This window comes from Crassostrea angulata, chromosome 4, assembly GCF_025612915.1.
Source record: "Crassostrea angulata isolate pt1a10 chromosome 4, ASM2561291v2, whole genome shotgun sequence".
NCBI classification, from domain to species: domain Eukaryota; kingdom Metazoa; phylum Mollusca; class Bivalvia; order Ostreida; family Ostreidae; genus Magallana; species Magallana angulata.
In genome coordinates this window covers 18,330,792-18,347,987 of record NC_069114.1, presented here as the reverse complement: position 1 = coordinate 18,347,987, position 17,196 = coordinate 18,330,792, and the positions used below count along the sequence as shown (strand labels likewise).

The 17,196-nt window shown below is 35.1% G+C and overlaps 1 protein-coding gene across 2 annotated transcripts; it reads right to left on the bottom strand.

Annotated features, from left to right (window-relative positions):
* Positions 1–307: 307 nt before the first annotated feature.
* LOC128182592 (protein FAM43A-like) lies at positions 308–17,107 on the bottom strand. Of its 2 annotated transcripts, none has more exons than XM_052851313.1 (4): positions 16,995–17,105; positions 15,098–15,399; positions 9,251–10,367; positions 308–1,807 (listed from the first exon to the last, which is right to left on the bottom strand). In XM_052851313.1, exon 3 carries the CDS (start codon positions 10,318–10,320, stop codon positions 9,292–9,294), a length of 1,029 nt encoding a protein of 342 aa, XP_052707273.1. In that variant the 5' UTR covers positions 10,321–10,367; positions 15,098–15,399; positions 16,995–17,105; the 3' UTR covers positions 308–1,807; positions 9,251–9,291. The 2 variants fall into 2 exon arrangements, with proteins under 2 accessions (XP_052707273.1, XP_052707274.1); XM_052851314.1 differs by lacking the exon at positions 308–1,807 and adding an exon at positions 8,811–9,145 and having other exon boundaries at positions 16,995–17,107.
* Between the last annotated feature and the right edge of the window lie 89 nt (positions 17,108–17,196).

Sequence of the window (17,196 nt, the reverse complement as noted above, 5' to 3'; positions counted from 1 at the left end):
AAATAAAAATTCTTCCCGTTCACCACAATATCCTGAAATGTTGCATTTACGTATTATGCGTATTATACACGCATCAATAGGAACTGCCACAAAAGTGAACTAATCGTATTTTTAACGGATATCATCGGTCTATTTCACACTGTTTTGTTTTTTTTGGTGACGATTAAGAAATCACTTTTACGTAATTTATTATTTATTTCTTAAAATTACAAGCGTGGCATCGTGCTTCAAAATTTTAACTCAGAACCCTTAAATAGTGACCATTTAAAATTGTTAATATTTTTTTTCAAAAAAAAAAAATGACAACTTTTTTCTTATCAGGCTGTTTATTGGTAAACCACAATGAATATAATCTTGATTAATAAACAAAATTTTTTTTAAAAATGCAAGAAACTGACATTACATAAGAATTTCCACTAATATCATTTACATAAAGAGTTTCTTAACCTTTTCTTCATGTATCATATACCGGTATTGCTGATGTACATATCTACGCACTGTTTCGGTTAACATATTAATAAAAAAAATTCTCTAGAAAGGCGGGTGTCGTATATACTACCTTCTTCTATTTAAACAGGATTGAGCGAAAGAGAAGGTGACATCGCAACGGGTATAATTTTATGGTTCCTCGTGCGGGGTAAAAATTGCTACACGGCGTCCTTATGTATAAGATATTGCTTACAAATTGAAAGTCTAAGGTATTTGAATAATTCCAGAAATTGTGTGTACTCCGGTAATTTTATCGCCGATTACGGATCTACCGGCTGGATTCTGTCAATATTGATGTTTACAGTCCGCGAGGGAGAGAGATCACGGAATTCTGTCTACCTGTGAGCGTAAGATAAGTATCCTTGCAACCGGAATTTTCTAGTCTCCAGAAGGTTTGATGGAGACTCTAAAAATACTTTTTATCTCCCCTTTGTTCAAACGCGGAACTGCACCGGATGATGAGACATGCAAACAATTGTGTGACGGAGATCAGAGAGCTTTAGACAGTAACGGTGTCACTCGGAAAATGTTTAATCGACTTGTTATTTCAAAACATCCCAATTATTTCTTTTTCTTTCTTTTTTTTCTCCAACCAATCCCCTTTTCTTACACGGACAAAAAACGGACACAAATGAATAATCTTCGTACGTGAGCACTATAGTTGAAGATGTACATATCGAACACGTTAAACATATATCTCGGTGTGATTGTCGGAGCTATCGGTCCAAATCTTTAGTTATATTCATAAAAAAAAAACCCTCTAAAAATGTCGAAACTTAATTATGCTTAATTAATTAGTTTTCAAAGTAGATGTACATATCACTACGGTTAGTTACAGATCGTAATATGTCATTAACATTGAGAAGTCCCGTATGTTTTTCTTTAAATAAATATTTCTATTTATATGATATTGAGAAATACGAAAAAGAAAAAAAATTAATAATAATAATAAACTGAAAAAAATAACAATATACATGTAGATGATGTTCGATTCCCATTTACACAATGATACAAAATCTGTTCTACGTACATACACTTTTCTCACCGTTCCAAAGTTTACACAACTATGAAAGACTTCAATATATAAATATTTAACAATGGTAAGGCTAACAATATGAGAGAGAGAGAGAGAGAGAGAGAGAGAAAAAAAAATACTAGTAACATAAAAAGTCAACATAAAATGCATATAAATCTCTAACTGTGTAACATAGTTTTAACATGTGGTGATTTCAGATCCATTTTGGAGCAAATCCTCTTGGACAGGTAAAGCCAACGCCTCCGTTCGTTGTTCAATAATTGCTCCATTTTCTATCACGTTCTGCAAAACACAAGAAGAGAAACAATATAAACACTAGTCATTTATTACCATGTATTTGATTTTTATCTCCAATATAATTAGCCATGTACATATACTTCACACATGTAAGAAATCAGTACAACATATTTATCAAGGATGATGGGTGGTCAACAATTTGCCATTCAGATCTACCTTTAAACGTTAAATCTGATATTTTTGGCCACAAACTATCATTCAGTAAATAAAATATATTTCAGCTTTAAAGTGTGAATATTTTTTATATCTTTCAACAGAACTCTTCTTCTCAAGGAGAATAATAAAGTCTAAAAAACGAACCCGACCATACAAACCTCTTAAAGAAATTCCTATTTTAATTTTATAATATTCGTATTGTAAGCGTTAACTATATATGCAGAGGCATGAAAAATTCAATTTCAGAATAGGTTAATCAAATTGTCGATCACGACGAAATGTTTGTCCATATGACCTTTAGTTACTAAACGCGCCTCCAATAGTTTCGATAGTCCTATCAGTTACTAGCTTTGCTGTCGAATAGTTTGTTTGTGTGTGTGTGTGTGTCACTTTAACCTAAATCGGAATAAAAAGGCGATAAATCGCTAACTCATCATGATCCTTGACCAGGTCATGGGTTCTTTTCGGCAGACAGGTGTCAACCAATGAGCTAACATTATCGCTTCATGAACCTTTGTTTGAAAAAAGAAATTCAGCTTTTATGAACTCAGAAAGACGAATAACCTCATGGTCAATACAAATAGACTAAATATAAATACCCCCCCCCCCCCCAAAAAACAAAAAGTGATAAAAATAGTTTTAAAATAAACCGTGCGTTCGATATATATATAAATTACATTTAATATCGGGCTCCCGTTTGCGACACTTTTATTATGATTGGCCACTCAAATGAAGAGGCAATCTGTCAAAACACAGAACTCAAGCTATGAAACAATTGCCAAGCGGACAAACTTAAGTCAAAGACCAGCTGATAATGAAGTCCACGACTGTTTACGACGGCAAGACCATTTAAAAATCGATCAATGGGTCAATGTTTGTCATGTGATGTGTTTCTGAAACGTACACAATCGGTGTAACTATATTCGGACTTCTATCTTTAAGAACTGAGATATAAGGGTGTATTTACAGACGAAAGCTTATTTGATAAAAACACACTGCATTTAACCTCAGCCTATGTATCGATTTCGGTTTCATTTATTTACCTACTCTTAAGTTCGTATTCTGTTTCCTTTGGCAAATAAAACTATTGTAAGCGTAATGATTTTTGAATTTTTAGTCTAGTTAATAAATAATTCGCCTTTCGATTGACACACTGTTAGGGTCCCACTAATAGGATTGCACACTTTGATTACATAACAAACATTACTTCTTCATTTTTCCTGGAGATAAGAGTAGTTATTCGCTAGCAATTAGTGCTAAAAAAAAGTTGCATTTCCAGTAAAAAAAAAAAAAAATACGAATTAAGTACAACCCAACCCCTCTTATGCGATTTCTTTCATAATGCGCTTTAATAACTGTACATCATCTATACCGCAACCACGTACTGTCTCGTTAAACCCGCATGAAGAAATGACATTTTATTACAGGACAGGCAAGAAGGCTCATTAGAAGCTTGGAATATACAGTCGTCTTAAGACTTAGCATTATGCAATCCGGGAAAAAATCATCTTACATGGGTGGTTTTTTTTATTTATATGAAGAGATTACAAGGCAGACATGTTCTGCAAAATCCAACACAACACGTCGCATTAGAAATTATTCCCCGCATTAGCGGTATGGGGGTGGCAAAAAGGAGATGATTGGGGTTAAAGAGGTGTTATGGTGCGAGAATGATATTAGGGTGCATTTATACCATTAGTATACTTTGTACTAGCCACGTGTTTTGTTGTCACGTGTAGAAAACGTAAATGCACCAACTAACTTGGCAAAAAGAAACACAGATATGGCATTTTTTAAAACAATGTGTCATCAATGTCGTTGCGTTTGTCTTTGCCGAACAACCATTGCATCATTAAGGTCATTTTCTGAAACCAGCAAGAACTGGGTTTTTTCTTATAGAAATCTTTTGAAATATATTAATTTTCGTGTTTGCATAGAATATTAGAAAAGATACGGTAAATGCAGTTCTTGGGGGGGGGGGGGGGGGGATGCATGGTTTTAGAAAAAGGTCATTGCCAATCCTACAACTGAAAGAAAACTCTATCATAATGTCGTATTTGTTTGAACTCAGAACCTGCCGGATAGCTGTCTGTTGATTTCGATGGTTCTTCTCCACCAAGCTACCAAGTTAGACAAAACCTATTCATTGATTTACATTATTCATCATTTACACTATTTATTATTTTGTAAAATTAGCGTGGCGAACTGTTTCATATATAAATTTGTCAGGGGGTAGACCGGTAAGTACGTTGAGTGCATCGCCTAGGAATGGGTGTTTGAGTTATGTTTATACCCTTTACCAGAGTAAAATGTGGAGCTGAAAATGTGCAAATGAAAAATGAGTAGTTGTACATACAAAATGTGAATAGGTGAGCATAATTATGCATAATATTGAAAATGTTCACGATTTCTTAGTTCTGTAAGTCAATACATGAAACTCTTCAACTTTAAGATTTTGTTGGGAGTATTTCCGTCTCTGAGCATACAATCAGTGAACCTTTCTCCGAGTTGTATTGATCAGTGACAGTTTCTCTAATCAGTGGCCATCCTAAACGACTGCTAATTACACCAGAAGAAAAGAAAATACCAAATGAATATATGTGTGGATATCACTCGTCGATGGAAACTTGTTCAGCAAGATGATGGCCATATTAGTAGCAAGAAAGCAGGCGACTATAAATAAATTGGCCGAGTACATGTATTTGTATTTTCTTTTAAAGAAAAAAAAATAAGTTGTTGAATTAATTTTGTATATTTTTCGTTTTGCAAAAGAAAATAATACTAAATCAATATATTGACTGGGCGATTTAGAATATATACATTTTGAGTAGTTTACGGATTAATTTTACATTTTGCAAGTATTTTCCCGTGTTGATGAAATATTTCTTCCATAATAGATTAATTGCATGACGAATTACTACTATTATTTATCATATAAAATTGTCTGTACTTTTGTGCTCAGATTTGACCTTCAACTGACGTCTTATTGTTCGGGTTCGGACACCAAAAGGTACAGGAGAGTTAGACCAAATAGGTCAAAGGGTGAAAAGACGCGTTATAAGTGCTATCTAATACTAAGTGTACGTAGTAATGACATTGAAGAGTCTCGCTAGTAGTTCTAGATAGCGAAAACGTAGCCCTGGGGTAGAGAGATACTCTGACGTACTGTTTCAAATAACCATTGTGTCTCTTGAGGGAGAGAGACGACAGGTGCGGCAATTTAAATTAAGGTGTGCAATCTACCGCGAACATACGACAGCAGATGAAATACCTTCGGGGTTTCTGGGTAGATTTCTACATATTCGGTCGTGACGTCTTAATAGTCTATATTTTTGCTTTTACGCAAAATAACAAAATGTCAAAATATTGAGGTAGAGTTCTCTCGGGTTCAGGTAATCAAGTTGCTCAGTGAATTATAAATCATTCAAGAATAAAAATTTGCAATTGAGACATGCAGAATTTATACTCAAAACAGGTAATAAATCCTCATTCATAGATTGAAACTTATTGCGCAGTTTTTTTTTTATTGCAGTGATCAAATTTTAAAAGGTCTCTGGTTTGTTCTTTCTGGAAGCAATGGTCTTGCAAGCAAAGATAATTTTCGTTTTAAAACACAGGTTTCTTTCTTTTTTTGGTTTCATCTCGCGCTGCAAAAATGTAAACAATGGCCTTGTTCTATCAGACTACTGTCGGCTGGGGGGTGACCCACTGCATGTTTCGTGGACACAACGATCTTCCTAATTAGCGAGGTACATGAACAAGTGCATGTAGGCCAACCAACTTCCTTCTACCATCTGCGATGACTAAGCCTGTTTTGATTTAAGCATACAACAGATAGAACTCTTTTTAAAACAAAAATTTAATCACAACAATTACGTTTTTAAGAGATTGGGATAAGGGAAGGGTGAATTTCACACATTGTATTTTGTCTTAATAATAAATACTCTTTTCTCTCATCCGTCAAAATAAAGAAGTTTTTAATCAGTGTGGAAGAAAGTTTCAATATTTTAAATCAGTTTGCCTCCTTTTTTATTTTCTCATTAAAGCTAGTGCTTGGTGTTCGTAATTTAGCTTTCCTCGATAGCTCTTTCCAGCTGCCAGTACTTTGCGTTGCCATCGTTTTATATTGCATGGCCTTTTTTTTTTTTTACTAACTCCGATGCATTATTACGGGTATTTCTCCATCTATCCATGATCCAGTTCATTTTTTGTCCATTAGCACCACTTGTTATCGATATTGGTTTCTTGCAATTTGCTGCGATGTATGTTTTAAATTAACTTACATTTTCTCAAATTATCGATGGTTAGATGCTTGTAAAATAATCTATAACAGGTGACAAGTAGCAATGCCCCCGATCTGACAATGTGCGATATAAATTTTGTCTTGTACCCAAGATTTCTTTTACATATATAAATTTTATACATACATAAGTACAATGTACATATTTAAAAGTATGTTTTCATTCAATTTAAAGAAACGTCTTACACGGCATATCAATTCCACTCAATATTCAGAGAGTCAATTGATAAGAAATAAACTTTAGCGACTTGTGGCGAGGGGGGAAGTATAAAGTTTACTTTAAGAGTCGATATTCATTAGGTGTATTGATTAGACTTTACAGCGGTTCAGCGTCTATCATCGCCAATCAGGAACAAAGTGGACCGAATTAGCCGACCTACCTTAACCCGGGAAACTTACAACTGACAGCCAGCTAACAAAACGCCTCTGTTACACGACAGACAAGCTAATTTTGTCATTTATTCCCGAGAACAGGGCCGCAGACCGGTGTTTTTGTAGATTTGTGGTTTTATGAATAAACAGTTTTTTAAAGTACTTTTAAGAATGATGAAACGCGCCGATTTTATTTTTATTTTTTTTTTTTGGATTTTTTTTTTCTTTGGCTCGACAATGTTTTTTCTCAATTATGCATATCTTATTACAATTGTGCATTAAAGTATTTACTGCGATTATTTTTTTTTCCCACTGACATTCACAATGATGATACATGGTATATGCGAAAACAAGGTAATCTTATTGCTTATTATTACCGATTTAGTTACACGAACGATTTATCATCTTACATAATAAAACAGCCTTGTTATTTGAGACATAGAATTCTACACCTTTTGTTGTTTTCATTTTCTTCGTCGGTGATAAAACCTTTCTCTAAAAAAAACACAAAAGTAATAAATGTAGATGCCATAATCCTTAGTAATAAGCACGAAACATTTATCTTGACAAATAAAAACTGCGCAAAATGAAATGGACAAGAAAGAATATTATTCGCCTTTCGAATGAACCACCGATATTTTGTTTACGACGGCGATTTTTAAGTTGTGTAATTTTTTCGCTACCCAAAGGGTCAAAAGTTTCATGCTTATGGCCAGAGGGTCGATTTGTATGGCATGGTTACTGATGCATTACTTTATTTGGATTTTAAACATTCGGAATGAAGTAGCAATAAGGGTCAGTAGGCTAAACCACAAAGAAAGTGAATAAAATTTTACGCAATGGCAACTTGATGAGAGAGATTGCTAACTTTCGAATCAATCAAAGGATGAATTTGAGAGCAAGCTTAGTTCATCTATTTCTGCGTTCATTACCCCCAGATTATATTGTACTTTTCAAATAATTTTTCCATCTCTAAGCTTTTAACAAGGTAAAAAGCAACCTAAAAGAAAACGGCAGTGTATCAATTTTTTAATACTTTTCCAAAAATCAAATTCATATAGCTATACATGCAGTAAAAGCGACCTATGAGAAAACTGCAGTGTATCAATTTTAAATATTTTTCAAAAACCAAATTCATATAGATATACATTAAATATACATGTGTTCATGTACAAAACTGGTGATGTTTAAAACTCCAGACACGTTTATTGTTATATGGTACATCACATTTCAAAGCACCTGTCTCTGGTCGGTCGGGAAAAGTACCTCTTAGCGCTGACAAGTGGAGTTTACGCCGTGATGTAACAGGTTTTTGACGTCTATTTTTTCCCCTGAAGGACTGCGCCTGGTACAATGTTTATACTTTTACCCACAAAGTGTTTTCGTTCTTGTCTTACGATATTTTTTTTCTTTGTTCGTCAAATTTTGGGATTATTTACCAACGCATATACATACGCGCCACTAAACACGAATGACTTTTAACAAATTGAAGTAAACACGTATTTACTATACAGATCTGAATTTACTCGGTTTTAATTTGTTTGAGAAGAATGAGACGGAGAAGAAGAATAAACAAAGATTGTATATATGTTATGGAGGGATGGGTTTACATAGAGAGAGAGAGAAAGAGATATGTCTTGACTCTAGACCTACATGTACTATGATATTGCAAAGTTTAAAAAAAATAATAAAGGTAACGAGAATTTTTAGCTTTGCAAAGGATGTTTTTAGTGTCACAACCTTTGGAGGGAAAAAGCAAGCAAAGGAAATTTACCTTGCGTGACGCCAAATCAAATATATTTATTCCATAATTTGTTGGGGGGGGGGGTCATCAAAAGTAGAGCATATTTCATAACACCCATACAACACTCGATCAAGACTATAAAGAGGTCATCCCAAATACACAAATACAACTTTGACCTCCAGTTTTAACCGACTGGCTAAATCCGTCTTTTTGGGATAAGCGTTTAATTACTTGGTTCTTATTTCCAGTTCACGCGAATTACAAATTAAGTATGGAGCAGATTAACGACCGTACGTAACCTAATGTTCCCGTTGCATAAATATTAGATCTCTAACTTGACACAAATTGAGTGTTTGTTATTTTGCTATACCCCGACCGAACTGAAGACTAAGGTAAACAAACATCGTAAGAACAAATATAAAACAAACAGTTTTAATTTACAGAACTTTCAAGACTATAAGAACGTACTACATTGATAACATCAGCATTTTGATTTCAACAATTGCAAAACTAGCGATCCATCAAAGGTCTGACAATCTGAGGATCTGCCTATTTCCTCCTCAAACATTTCATAGCGAGCAAAGAATTTGACCTCACAAAAATAGTCAGTGCGATATATAAATAGTCTGGCTGGGCTTGCCCCGGGCAAGACGATGTCACTGTGCTGAAAGAGATTGTCAAATTTGCATTTCTGACATTGGCAAACCTGGGCATGCATTTATTCTTTATCTTCTCTCTTTTTTTTTTTACTCTGCACCAAATATTAATAATTTAATATGAAATGATAATCGACCACACGTGCATTGCAGACACAACTCGGCTATAGATAGAAAAGCTTTGTCAACCAAAAAATTACCTGCAAAATGTAAGCACTGGTGATAATAAATATCCAAAGTGTTAGAGAGTGGTCTTTTCCGTTGCCTCGGAGACGTATATTACTTGTACGATACCGGAAGGGGAATCGCACACTTCATCCTCTCCAAGACTGGTATCATCGTGTCCATTGAGTCCGTATTTGGAGTCCTGGTCCTGCTCATGAAAACCGGATTCCGAGCTCTCATCGTCTGAATCACCATTAATTAAACAATACTGAACATCGTTGTCATTTTTCAACTCGTTTAAGTCGTTTCCGATCTCCAAATCGATCACACGGGGAACCAACATTTCTATCCCGTCATAGTCCGACTCCTTCATACTGGATGCCTCGGATTTCTTGTCCAGCATCAGTGATTTGACCGTTTCCTGTTCCGATTTGTTGTCGTCACTGTCGTCTATGTCACTTTCGCTGTCTTCCTCCAGCATTTCATCTTGCTCAAAATCCTCGCTTATTGCACCAAGTCTAGGAGCCGTGTTTGATTTTGATATTGGGGGTTTAAAATTTTTTCCAGTGCTCAGAATTTGAGTCCTTTTGGGCAAGACCTCGCCTGATTGAGGAACCGAATTTGTTCGTTGTAACACTAAACGGGAGTTCTGTTTTCTTGTTTTTTCTCGCATGAATTCTTTGAGCGCAAATTTTAGTTTCTCGTGTAATTGAACAGCCAATGCTTTAGCCTTTGCCTCCGTTTTGCACAATACGGCATGGCAACGAAGTTCCAGCTTCATTCTTTTACCTTCGTGCCGATACACCCAGACGAAAAGTCGTGGATACTTGGGATGGGCTATACAGTACGAAATTCTGTGTGCCCTGTATTCAGTAATCCCTTGTTCCTTTGTTTCCGCGCGCAATCCGGAACCGGAAACTGTGAGCTTCATCTCTAATCCGGGATGCGAACTGCGGACATAATTATTCCAAATTACGGTCACTGGCTTGTCCACACATCCATCTCCGCGCATCAAGGTCGTTTGAACGTTTCCAAGGTAACGAACCTTATAGGTAGGCTCCTTGTCACTTATAGACAAGTTCTTTTTCCAACTAAATAGACTCATTTTGTGTCACACTGTAAGGGGTTGAAACCAATGTTAGTTCATTCTACCTGTAAATAAAAAAGCACACATTGAATTCAACTGCTTTAGTTTGTGATATGCAGTCTATTTCAAGATCATGTTTTTTATGCAGATAATCTCATTGGAAAGCACGTACTTGGTCAATCTATTTGTAGAAAAAACAAGGTAGAGAAAGAAAAATGTCAGACGTATTTGTCATCATAAAGAGGTGAATATGTTTGTTCGACATTATTCTGCTGAGATGCAAATGTTGCGCACAGCTAAAAGAACTTGAGAAATTTGAAAACCATGGTCTGGAGACCCCCTCCAAAAGAAAAATCTGACTGCTAAAGGAAGCGACGACAAGAGAGCCTTGTTAGTCTCCTATGCTGATTTAATTACCATGTAAATGGAGGAAGATGACAACTTTAATCTTGCAATTAGGAATGAAATATATTTCCGGAAGATTTACGGTAACGTGTTGATGAATTATTTACTTATCTGTAGGGGTTTTTTGGGGTAAAAAAAACGGCATAAAAATGGATGATGTGTTTTACACGTAGTAGTGAACTACACAGGAGGTTTAGTGAGTTTTTCTTCCTTTTAAAGTTTATATCTTATAATGGAATCTATATATATATTTATTGTCTTGACACCATAAATCTTCCTAATTTATAGTATACATGTTTTTTTAGAAGCTGCTGAGGGGGGAATGAACCCACACATCATAGCTGTCATTTATTCCTCGACCGAAGACAAGGAAATTACATGTATAAAAGACTGTTGTTACGTGTAATAGAATAACGTTCAATTTGGCTCATTTTGAGAACAAATAACGTATTTTACTCTGTGATATACACGTACATGAAATAATCTGTCGTCAATATGTGACGCGGTAAATTTCTCTCACTGACGTTCTGAAACACAGAAAACAAACAGTTTAAGGGAATTCAATCGCAATTTTTTTATAATACCAAAATATGTATATACATGTAATACATGATATAATACTTATCTTTAATATCAAGTAAAGCTTAATTTATGCTTAAAGAATACTGTGACATTTCAAGATGATCACCGTAATAATTTTCAATTTTTATCATATTTCAAAATTATGTCTGCGCATTAAACGGATAACGAATTGTTGTGGTTTTTTTTCCTTTTATTTTGCAACGCTAATTTCAAACACAATGAGAAATGTGACATCTTATATAGGGAATCACCCCTTATAATGATGTGAGTTTTCTCCTGACATGTAATTCTCGTTATTGGAATTTTGCAAAAGGATGTAGACCAAAATAATATACATGTAACGTTACCTGTGTCGACATGAACACTCTATATTGAAGGATTACATACATAAAAGTATTTGAATCGAAACAATGATCCCAATACACAAAATTCAAAATTGATCATTGTAAATTAAAGTTTAAAAATTTCAAACTTTTAATACAATATTTTTTTTAACTCTCAATTGTTTATTGCAAAAGGCATGCGTCTAATAGCAGTTATAATGATAGACAATACATACTAAAAATACAGCCAAAAATACTAATATAAAGAATATACAGTAAGTTAATTTTTTCCCCGTGAACTCCATGGTCTGCTATGGAAATCAGGTCAGGGTTAAGAGGCTGTATGTAGTATCATAAATATTGAATTTGTGTTTACCATGGGGAATAGTAAATACCACAGTGACAATATCGCGACAAATTGCTATCATAACTCAAACTCTGTTAGTCTTAATATTCAGATTTATATTTACAACTTATAATTGTCATAAATTATTTGCAATCTCCAGTGCACTAATAATAATTAAGTGTATGGTCTTATTCTGTTGGCCCCCACTGAATATTCTACTAAATCATCTAACTGAAAAGCGGAACTTTGTTATTAAACCGCATTTCCTGAACTACTGTATCAGTGAGAAATGGCAATAGTGCCATCTTATGCCCCCCCCCCCCCCCTCTCCAAAAAAATATGATGAGTGTCATTTATTAGGTATAACATATTCGTCTACTGTGTACGATATTTATTTTATCGCTCAGGGCAGTGTCCTCCTGAATACGACAGAGTCAATTCTAACTAGTCATTCTATGGATATTGAGAGAGAGAGAGAGAGAGAGAGAGAGAGAGAGAGAGAGAGAGAGTCAGCAAAGCCAAAGGTGAGCGTATAATAGTTCGTGGCCCCTTAGTTCAATAACAGTGCGTGTATCGACAAATTTGTCATTCTAAATGTGTCATGTTCTTAAATGTAGATACACCACGGTGAAAGTCCTACCTGGGATTGACACATTTATGGATTTAAGAAAATACCCAGTCTATTTTCAAATCGAGAGAAAAATCTATTGAATCAATGACCTCTTTCATAAATTTGATGTTTAAATTTTTTTTATCAAGGAATCATAAACGTGTATACTTTCCTTTATTAACTTTAAATAAAGTACTCCTGGCTGTATTGAATATTGTCAGTGTTTTAATCTGTCAATATTTTAAATTCCAACTACCGCGCGAGCAGTTTAAGTTACAAAACCGCCCCATGGAATGCATAGGTCTTTAATGGAAAAGAATTTAGATATGAATTTATTATCAAAGAGACAAGATAGAGAAAATGTCATCAGGCGACGTTTTATAGGAAATAATTTTTACTTCACCAGTGCTTGCCACTTCGTGTACTGGGATCTCGTATTTAAATTAGAAAATAAAAATGTAGATTTTCTTCAACAAAACACTTAATGACATTTACATTTCAATATAGGTCTGTCCGCCAGTCCACAAGATATGCATAATTTATCATACGCTTTCAGAATATGCTTAAGAATAACTGTCGTCTATACATTTTTTATCTTCTGAGGAATTTTTTGTCTTATTCCGGACGGAAAGAAAACTTTCAGAAACGTTTGTATTGGAATATTTCATAATTCAAGCTTTGTTTACTTGCGTTGACAAAAAACAACTTACTTAATCCGACATTAAATATATAAATCACGTTTGTGCGCGTTTGTTGTTGTCTGCTGTTGTGGATATATTTGCTGACTCTGTTGACGTTCACCCCATTTGCATTTGAACTGTCTCGCTGACGGACCATTCAGCTGATGTGAGGTCAGTTGCCACAGGACATATTAACACCTACGACTCATCCACGCGTAAAAAAAAATATGGTTTCAGAGCTGGTTTTCTTTTTTTGTTTTTATATTAATACATATAAAAAAAAACTATCGTTTGCAGTACGTTGGCTATATAAGCATAGTTTAATTTCCCATTTCTCTAAATGTACAGCTCATAGTGAAAGAAAGGGGTGGGGGGGTTAATTTATCAAACACACTAGATACATGTACGTTTGAGTCCAGCAATGGAAAAGTGGGAGAGGAGATTGCTTAACAGTACAACCTTGACATTTGACTATATGATATATACGACTCTTCAATTGCGAATACGAATAAATGCTAGTTAATCCTCAAGGTATCGCTTCCCGCCGGATTGCATACAGATTGTCTTCATTATATGCCAGAATCCAATGCATTATGTATTTTTTCACATCTTGAACGGTGGTCCAACAATGAATTACAATCGACGGACCCCGTGTGTTGTAAATTACATGTATGTACACATAGGCGTCAAGTTTCATAATTATACACCCTTTTAAAAAAACTGTATCAATAGTTGTATTTTTTTATCCGTTTTGGTCTGTTCCTATACCCAAGCCAAGGGTTTTCATTCATGTCTAATAGACACCCCGTTGCTCAAACCCCCTTACCTTTTGTATTTAAAAAAATAAATATTTGTATAATCATTATTGTCGATTGAAACATGGGATTATTTTTAACAATCGTCTAAATAATGCGCAGAGTCATTCTTTATCCGGGTCTTTATACTTGTACATGCATGGTCCAGTTGACACAATATACGAGTCACACGGTATAGGTACATGATAAAGGGAAAAAAATGGACCGTCTGAAAACGACTGACCCCTAACCCCGTATGCTTCAGCGATCTAACATTCTCAGGGTCCAGTGGCGATTGTTCCATCTGATCCGATGTCATACGCATGTCGATTTTTCTTTCGTTTTGATTTATGAATATATTTTTTTTTTCATGCGCCACATCCTCCAGTTGCTTTAGATATTTTATCACAGAGTCGCCAAATTTTTGCCCGGTGTCTCCATGCAAGCGACATCTGCATCGTGCATATGTATAAATTACTGTGGAGATTAGGGGCATCCAGCCAGCTAAAACGATCGTAGTGCATATTATTAATTTAAAGCAGTCTCGCCGCTATGCACAGAAAAACCTGTCCCAATAGATTATACTGTATATATAATCTCACCACCAGATTGGGGATAAAATCAGTGACCTGAATACTCTATAGCTTAACATATATTTGACAGGCGCAATGAACTGAACCGAGAGACCTATATATAATGCAACATAGGAAAAAGGGAATACATTAAAACTTGTATGGGACCTTAGAGCTTCTATATACACGTCTAGCCGGTAAGGCTATTTTGACCCTGGGGCCCCCGAGGGCATCGGTTATAGCTGTGACATTTCGGTCTCTTTGATTGATCTACGTACGTTGATCAAGGGATCGAAATATGACTGATCATTTCTATAGCTGAATCATCTGCTCAATGAACACATCATGTACTTAGATAATTCCCTCGAACCCTCTGAGAAAATGCGTTAATTCACCTTTTTCATCAAAAAACGGCATGTATCTTAAAACAAATATAACTTTAAACGTCCGGAGTTTCTATAAATATCAAGATAAATCTCTCACCTTGTGAATTCTATTTCCGCGTTTTGAGTGAATGGATGCCTCTCTCTCTCTAGTTCTGTAACACTGGCCTGTCAAGTTTTCAGAAACTCTTCTGGTACGGGGTAGTCCATATCCATCATAACAACATCATTGATAATGACACACTTATTGTTTTCACGAGAAGTTATAGATCCTCAATTGATCGATGCTTCCACACTGTGCCATGTATGTACACCTTTTCTCCGATATGACAAGTTCGTATTCAGGTGAGTCACGTGGTACACACTCGTCCCTCTGATTGGCTCCCGCGGTCCAGGTGAACTCTTCAACAGGTAAGAAAATATTTGACGCATTCCTTTCTATTGTACGACAGAAACGATTTAAATATACCCCTCATTAAGCGTGGTAAGTGAACAGTGCTCAACCACCCGTGAAGGGCCTGCATAGCTGGGAACCCATGACAAACTTTTAATTTATAAATTTAAAAGTGAACACTAATCAAACGCATATCCAAATATTTATAAATTAATGCAAGTAAAAGAATTACACATTCTTTTCTGTTTTATTTTGATTTAAACGTCTTAATCAGTCTCCATTTTTGTTATCATCAAATTCTGATAGAGAAATCAGTCTTTGTCGCCTCATTACCAACAAATTTAGATGTATATGTACATGCAGTTAAACTTTGTGAATTTACCCGATCCTTCCTATTTTGTCACACGAAGTAATGTATTTAAGTATTTTCTTCCTATCTCCTTTAAGTTCTCTTATCTATTGTATATCTAGTATGCAGAGCTTGTTTACTTACCATGTACTTAAATATTAAAAAGAATTTGTACTTTGTTTATTGATATTTCCTTTTTATTTCATATTTATCTAATCTGTCGAAAGAGGAAGTAAATTTATTATGTCCTAAATAATCTCTGCAGTTGATTTGAAGTGGAGCCACAGAACTAAGGGTCTTTTATTTTTAAATTTAATGATGATGCCTTGGAGATTAAGGATGACATGAAATAAGAGTATATTGATGCAATCCAATTACCCAAAAGTTTCAAAATCTCGCGAGATTTCGGTACTCAACTTTACCGATGGGAGATCTTTATTTGAGTGAAGAAAATGAATTACCGAAACTTAAATCCAGATTAGTTTATATCAATGTAGTTTTATTTTCGATATTAAGCATATTGCATAAGATTCGTAGACTCCCCCCCCCCCCCCCCCTCCCAAAAAAAAAACCTCAACTCATTTCAATGACTTGGTGCGCGGATCTATAGGGATGGGAGTGGGGGAGGGGTGAAATATTGTGGACCCCTCTACAAATGGAATGTTGGGGGGGGTCCGGTATGTAGATCTTCACTAGACAATTACTAGAATTAGGCATTAGAAAACACGGGCCTATTGAGTAGTTCGTAAGGAAAAGAGGGTATATATATATAACAATCATATTGTATATCACTTCATATTGAAGGAAAGCCCCCAGTTAATGGGTAAGGTTGTCGTTTCAAGAGACGAGTGAGTTGATTTTGGGGAATGGGGGTTGAAATTTGAAAGGAAAACAAAACAAAAAACAAAAAAAAACAAACATCTTTTTTGGGGATGGTTTGGTTTAGAATGAATCTCCTTGGGAAAAAAACTAGATCTATATATAGAACCAATACATTTATTTCATCTCGTAGACGGAAATATCAAAGAGAGGGGTTTTTTTTTGTTTACGATAAAGGTTCACATGAAATTTCTAAACGCAATCTATAGAAACCCTTTGCGCTTTGCGTCAATTTTAATTACTAATAATTATCCATATTTCTGAAGAATCGAGTATAGTGATATATCGGGTATTCATAAGAAATCATGCAAAATTATCAAAGAATTAACGCTTACTCCTTATCCCCGTGCTTCTATCTGTATATTAAACAATTACCTCAATGTGGTTACCGTACTATATGCGTGTAAGTCCCATCATGTACTTTGCACGTAAATCTTACAGGTATAAACTGGTGGACAGAGACACCACTGGCAAAAATGTACTATGTACTCCGTATTTATATGTACTATGTATCTGAATGATGGCGGAAGTACATAAAAACAAATCCAGCTGGATACTTAGAGTGAATTGAGATCAT